The 7,891-nt window shown below is 40.1% G+C and overlaps 1 protein-coding gene across 1 annotated transcript; it reads left to right on the top strand.

Annotated features, from left to right (window-relative positions):
* The first annotated feature begins 5,578 nt into the window (after nt 1–5,578).
* Nucleotides 5,579–7,562, top strand: LOC105055424 (2-methylpropanoate--CoA ligase CCL4). The gene is given in 3 exon segments (XM_010937228.4): nt 5,579–5,814; nt 5,929–6,141; nt 6,144–7,562. Coding segments are annotated over 3 exon segments (1,671 nt in total). The 5' UTR covers nt 5,579–5,616; the 3' UTR covers nt 7,404–7,562.
* The last annotated feature ends 329 nt before the right edge of the window (nt 7,563–7,891 follow it).

The following is a 7,891-nucleotide window of genomic DNA, read 5'->3' as shown; positions in this document are numbered from 1 at the left end:
GCATGCTGCTTTATATAATTGATCCATATAGCCACCACCTTTCAGCATACATTTAATGCTTGTAGTTCTACTTTTCGTTTAAAAATTTTGCATGATGAAAATAGTCGTATTCTTTTAAAAAATTATGCTATCTAGTGGTATATTATGGCTTTCTACACGTACGATGTCATAATATAGCTCAAAAAATTATGGCATCCTATGACATATTATGACATCTTGCATCAAATTATAACTTTCTACATACATGATGTCATAATATGGCTCAGAATATCATAATATAGAAGGGATATTTTTGTCCAACCACTTTCCAACATGCATTTAGTGTCCGCAGTTCCGTTTTTTCATTTAAAAATTTTGAATGATGAAAATATCTTTGCTATTTGGAAAAAATTATGATATCCTATGACATATTATGACATCCTGTATCAAAATTATGACTTTCTGTACATAGGATATCATAATATGGACATAAGATGTCATAATTTTTTACAAAAGACAAGAATATTTTTGTCGTTCAAAATTTTCAAACCAAAAAATAAAACTGCATGCATTAAATATACATTGAAAAATGATGGTTATGTGAATCAATTATGTAAAATAATGTACTCCATATCAAATTTTCTATACTGTCGATGGTGCATAAAAAATTTTGTAAATTATTAATGGCTGACAGTGAACCTGATCTAACTATTAATTTTCCTCTCCTTGTTACCGACGTCAATCCAAGGTCCAGCCCAACTTAACAGGCTGAGTCCAGGCTCAGTTGTCAAAAAGGCCGTCCCTGGTATCCTTAAATACTAATCTCTTCGCACTTTTACTAAGTGAATTTATCTTGATTGTTCCAGTGGGTGAAGTCGATGCAATAAACTTTCACTCAAAAACAATTTATGCTAAATAATTATATATTGTAAAATTAAGATTAAAATTGTGGGAGATGCATGGAAAGCAGATATTGTGGTAAAGGATTGAGGGCAGCAGTAATCCTACATTGATTATGGATCAATGAAAATTTTAACTTATATGGAATGAAACCTGGTCTTCTCATGAGTCTTCTTTTGAAGAATAAAATCATGAGAACTCATGCCATAGCACCTAAAGTAATATTGTGGGAAGACGGCATCTGTAATCTCATATCAGTTGTGAATCAAAAATATATCTAATCACGTGCTGGGCTTAGGCTTAGAAAATGTCAAAAATTACATAGACTCGATCCAAAACCCAACTAAAAATGGATAGAGTCTAGACTCGAGGCTCGACCCATGAGCAGATCTAGTCAAGAGGAAATCTGACTTATATAGAATGGAAACTTTTCTTCTCGTGAGAAGATCAATTCATCCGAGCTACGAATCCTTGACCGCAATATTGGTGCTATCTGTATGTACCGTCGGATCGGTTGAGTCAAAAAAAAGTCTGACTTCTATGAAATGGGATCTTGTCTCTCCCATAAGAAAATCGATCCATTCGAGTCACGAGCCTTTGACCGCAACAATACCAATTTTGTATTGCAACTCAGCATCTTCTTGAATAAATTGTTAGATTATTAACCCCTTTTTTTTTTTTTTTGGATAGGGATAGACAGAGAATAATTTAACCATTTGGTGATGCACTAAAATGAAATTTGACTTTCAAATCCCGATGATCATCCAATGAAACCATGGTAAGTTGGATACGCAATTGTAGTTATAAGTCTGTGAGCCACTAAATCATAGCAAGAAAGAAAGCGGTGCTAGCTTTGAACTTCTCCTGCAGGTTTCCGACTTTGGTGACATTGCATCAGTGGCCTTTTTTTTTTTTTTTTTGGTAATTTTTTATCAGTGGCCAATTTTGACACGTACATCTATATCTCGACAGGCAAGAGATTAATTGCCAATGCCGTCCTCATGTCTTAGCTTGCGTCTCTTATTCTGCTGAGTTGGAATCTATACATCATTTTTTAATGAGATGTCATTTTTACGGAACAATTTGGGTTTTCTTCAAAACAGAGTTTGGAGGAAAACTTTTAAAGTTGGCATAACCTCTTGCCCACCTCGGTTCGAGAAACGGTCATCAAAATCACAACAATAGAGGCTTTTGAAAAAAGAAAAAAAGCAAAAAAAAAAAAGAAAAAAGGAGGAAGTTTTGCTGTCGGTATTACAATTAATTTCGCTACAGATCCGTGATTTCTAGTCTATGATTCCCACTCGTTACTGAAATTTTAGTTCTAAGCATCCTACCAACCACACAGCTTATCCCAGTATAATTGGTATTGGTCCCAAATTTTATTAAGAGGTAATTGCTTTTTTGATTCTTAATTAGAGAAAGACTGACTTGTGGTCAACAATGCAATGAGGTCCATATGTCTCTCAGGTACTTAGTTTGGTCTTTTCATATGCAAATTGGAGGCAGGAAGTGATCGAAAGAAGTCATTTTCAGTACATTATAAACAAATTTCAGCTTCTAGAGGGGATCCATGTGTCACACAATTGACGTCAGCCATGTTTCCTCATGGCATGCCTCATCCTACAATTGGCCAAATTTTTTGCATGGGGTTGTTGATATATCCAACCTAACTTGTAACTATATATATATATATATATATATATATATATATATATATATATCTTGTATGTATTATTGTAGTCGAGTAGATTTTATATCAATCAAGTAAATATGGTTAGGCCCAGCAATTTTTGTCTTAGACTAATAATACTGCATATTGTAGCCAGAGGAATGGTTATCATATCCGAACAACATCCGACATATTCTATTGGAGCATCTAGATCTATATCTACAGTTTCTTGAAAATATCTAAACAAGCTGGCACTCCACCTCGTGAAACAAATGGTGTGGAGGGTTGAAGTCATTGTCAGCAAATTCTAAAAAATAATATGGATAAAATGACCAGGTTGCGCAAGGTGAAGGTACAATTTTTTGACAATTTTGATTTATATGATGAATTTATAAGTCCTGCTATGCACATCTTGAGACGAATTGGACAATGCTCCAATGATCACATTTGTTTCCACCTTTGTACCATGTATTCTAACCATTACAACAATATTTATCTACAACTATACAGAAAACAAAAAAAATATTATAACAATGTGATGTTATAACAATAGTATGGAAATGGTTCACGTAGCGTGCATAAATTATTTCTCATATACCAGAACATTATATCAGTGGTAGACCCTTTGGCCTTATCGTCTCTGGTTCATATTTTAAATTTTAATGTAGTGTTCCTCAGGACTTGGACCCCGCCTCACCTAAAAATCTTTCTAAAATACAAAATCTTTTGTTTTTTGAGTGGAATTAAGTACAAAATCGTGGCTCGCAAATCAAACAATTTCTATCAGACTTTTCCAGGATTGATCCATTTCAATGTCGCGTTCCCAAAAAAATGATCCAAAGGAGAGTGTGAAATAAAAGACAAGGGGAGGAAAAGACTCTGCTTCTAGAGGACAGTTTTCTTACCATCAACCATGCTTCACTTGTACCCACAAAAGAAAGAAAGAAAGAAAGAAAGAAAGAAAACCATGCTTCACGAGATATGATGTACAAATAAATGTTGAGCAAATTGTGGCGGGTTGATTGGTGGTTTGTCGGTGCAAAAAAATAATGCTACCCTAGGGTCATATTTGGAACGATTCTATTGGAGAAAACATGAAAAATGCTAGCGTAGGTGCAAGGACCCATTCCTGAGCTTTTATTTTATTAGGAATTTGTTTAGTATTATATAATAATCTAAATTTTGGATTTAGTTTTCGTATGGGTTAGCTTAGTTGATACTTTGGCTCAGCATGCAAAAAGACCAATTATAGTAAGCGAAGGCTCTGGTGGGTTTAGTTTTATTTTCTCTTTCATTGAGCTGATGTAAAGTAAGAAGATGTGATGATTGTTTTATTTGGGGGACAAATTATACGTTACGTGTCTGCTACTTGATTGTGCACCATAGCAATTATCTTGTCTTATTTTTACCAATCTTATTTGTCGTGCACTCATCTCGAGTGGCTGCCCCTCTACACAGTTTCTCTTGGAACAAAAAGAAAGGGAGGGGGGGGAGAGAGAGGGCATATATACGAATGAAAAAAAAAATAGGGATGATAATTTTAATCAATCCATTAGATGTTCGACCCAATTCAATCTAAATAGGATAAGTATTATTCAATCCGATTAGAACTCCAGAAAGGTATAGGTTCTAGAAAAAAATATTTAAAGTGGATTCAAATCGAATATGAATAATAATACATCTTACCTCGAATTAGATCTGATATAAATTTAATATATATCTTTTTTCAAAATTATAATTATTTTATAATATTTATATATATTCAATCCGATCCAATCTGTTGACATCTCTAAAGAGAGGTATTTTTTAAGTGTTAAAAGGGAGAGGGACTTGGTGTGGTAAAAAGAGCCGGGCTTGCTCCCTTGGCTTTTATATTCGATTAAAAAAAATTATTCTCCCTATCAAATATCTGGTCTTCTCTCTCTAATATTTATTTTTTATATATCGATGAAATTGTGATATTTATTTTTATGATTTATTTAGCAAATGATCTTATCATTCTATAGTCAAACAATATATAAAATTTTCCCAAGTATATAGCATGTACTAATGGAATAAAATCAATCATTTTTTTCTATATGATTTAGAGATCTCAAAGAGTTTAAAAATATATATTTTTCATATTATTTAAAGTATTTAATATTTTTGACTAATTAGTAATATGCTATAGACCTCCGAATCATGTAATTTTTGATAATAGAGTATATATAATGGCTCCAATTATCAATGTAAAATGTCCAATCATCCGAGATATAAATATAAAATATATACGTGTGTATGCATGCAACTCTATTTATTATCTAAAATAGAGGATTAATTTATGCATAGTTCTCTTCATGTAAATATTGATATTAATATACTTGGCTGTCATTAAAGTTCTTTACCTAATGTGCAATGAAAATTTTATTTATTTAAACCCTTTATATATTTTAATTTATTAAATTATTATATTATATTTCTAAACTAGTTGGTAAAAAGAGCAAAGACCGTATATATCAAGTGAAGTCAATACTAATAAAAAAAATTTCTACAAAGATATTAATGGTGAGTAATGCTATTCAACTATTGACATATTTTTATATATTATTATTTGGTTGCATTGTCATATTATATTTGGGGCATATTTGACTTAAAGGGAATTGGGCTCTGAAATGGGAGTGTGAACAAATAATTTTCATCTCAACCATTTGACTGGAAAAAATTTTATTTTTAATTCAACTGTGATATTTATAATTAATAACGTGGTCCAACCGCCTAAATAATTTTTGTATCTTATATTTTATTTTTTTGGATAAATGTAATCGGTCAGACGAAGTTAATAAAAAAAAATATATGAGGTCAGGTGAAACCACCCGAATGTTTCCACCTAAGCACCTCAAAATACTATGGTAGGTTAGGTCCACCGAGAATGCCTCAATAGAATAGTCCGACGCTATGAAATTATGCAGGCCGCAAAGTCAACACCGATGCTTGACTCCACGCCATTATAAGCGAACGGGCGCGGCTAACTTTCTTCCACCGGCCGCTCGCTCTCTCTATCCCTCACCACACAGAGCAGAGACAACGCCATGGACCGAATGAGGCCCAATGCCGTCAACAGCAGCCCCCTCACCCCACTGGGCTTCCTCGAGCGCACCGCCACCGTCTATGGCGACTGCCCCTCCGTCGTCTACCACCGCACCGTCTACACCTGGTCCCAGACCCTCCGCCGCTGCCTCCGCCTCGCCTCCTCCCTCTGTTCCCTCGGAATCTCCCGCGGCGATGTGGTATCAATCCAAGATCGAGTCTTTTCCCTCAATTAATCTCAAATCTCTGCTGAAAGTTCTATCTTTTGGCTAGAAATTTGATCTCGTTGCTAAAAAAACGTATAATTCTTCCAGGTCTCGGTGCTGGCGCCAAACGTGCCGGCGTTGTACGAGATGCACTTCGGCGTACCGATGAGCGGCGCCGTCCTCAACACCATCAACCTCCGCCTCGACGCCCGCACCATCTCCGTCCTCCTCCACCACAGCGGCTCCAAGCTCGTCTTCGTTGATCCCCTGTCCCTCCCCCTCCTCCGCGACGCCCTCCGCCTCCTCCCTCACTCCCACCAACCCCCCGAGTGGTCCCCATCGAAGACCCCTACGAAGAGAACGCCAATAGCTCCGAACTTTCCGCCGCTGGTGGCGGTCTCACCTATGAGAAATTGATCGGGATGGGCGACCCGGAGTTCAAGTGGGTCCGCCCCAATAGCGAGTGGGACCCCATGGTCCTCAACTACACGTCCGGCACCACCTCCGCCCCCAAAGGCGTCGTCCACTGCCACCGCGGCCTCTTCATCATCACCGTCGACAGCCTCATCGACTGGTCCGTCCCCAAGCGCCCGGTCTATCTCTGGACCCTCCCCATGTTCCACGCCAACGGCTGGAGCTTCCCCTGGGGCATCGCCGCCTCCGGCGGCACCAACGTCTGCCTCCGCCGCTTCGACTCCGCCACCATCTACGCCGCCCTCGCCACCCACCGCGTGACCCACATGTGCGGCGCACCCGTCGTCCTCAACATGCTCGCCAACGCTCCGGACTCCGCGAGACAGCCGCTCCCCGACCGGGTCCATATCCTCACGGCCGGCGCTCCGCCGCCGGCGGCGGTGCTCCACCGTGCGGAGGCGCTCGGCTTCTCCATCAGCCATGGGTACGGGCTCACTGAGACGGCGGGGCTGGCGATATCCTGCGCGTGGAAGGGGGAGTGGGACCGACTGCCGGCGGCGGAGCGGGCCAGACTCAAGGCTCGCCAAGGTGTTCGAACTTTGGCCATGGCCGAGATCGACGTCATCGACGGGTCCACCGGTGAAAGCGTCAAGCGGGACGGCGCCACCATGGGCGAGATAGTCCTCCGTGGCGGGTGCGTGATGCTCGGCTATCTAAAAGACGAGGAGGCGACGAGCCGGGCGGTGCGGCCGGACGGATGGTTCTACACCGGGGACGTGGGGGTCATGCATGCAGACGGGTACGTGGAGATCAAGGACAGATCCAAGGACGTGATCATCAGCGGCGGCGAGAATTTGAGCTCGGTGGAGGTGGAGTCGGTGTTGTACGGCCACCCGGCGGTGAATGAAGCGGCAGTGGTGGCGCGGCCGGACGAATACTGGGGGGAAACGCCGTGCGCGTTTGTTAGCATAAAGGAAGGAGTACTGGCGGCCCCACCGACGGAGAAGGAGGTGATTGGTTGGTGCCGGGAGAGGATGCCGCACTACATGGTGCCCAAAACGGTGGTGTTCAAGCCGGAATTGCCCAAGACATCAACGGGGAAGATTCAGAAGTATGTGCTGAGGAAGATGGCTAGGGCCATGGGATCCCCTCGGCCAAGTCGTATGTAGGGAGTCCGTCGGTTCGACGGCGAGCTGGGGCCCTGGGATTGATATCTACGTTGTGGGGTTTTGGTGCAATAATCTAATGGTGAACTCATCAGTCATCAAAAGCTTGTACCCTCATGTACCAAAAAAAAAGCTTGTACCCTTAAAACAATTTGAGATGCAGATCTGGGATTTTTCTTGTGCGCGTGCGTTTGTGTGATGAGGAGCGGCCCCTTTCGGGTATGTATGCTTGTAGAGGGACAAAAAAAATAAAAACAAATTATAGCTTTAGAAAGTTGGTCAATAAAAATATTTCATTAAAATTCCATCCATATAAGGACCACTCATTAAGTTTTCAAATATAAAATAATTCATAAAATTATCTTGCCTAAGAAGTATCAAATATATATAGGGGTGGAATCGGGACCGGGCTACATCGGGTCCCATCCAAGTTTGATCCGAAAATTATTTTTGAACTTCGGATCTGATTTAGGCGTGATAATTTAACAAAA

The sequence above is a fragment of the Elaeis guineensis genome, chromosome 12 (genome assembly GCF_000442705.2).
Source record: "Elaeis guineensis isolate ETL-2024a chromosome 12, EG11, whole genome shotgun sequence".
Lineage (NCBI taxonomy): Eukaryota > Viridiplantae > Streptophyta > Magnoliopsida > Arecales > Arecaceae > Elaeis > Elaeis guineensis.
This window is presented reverse-complemented; position numbering and strand designations above follow the sequence as displayed.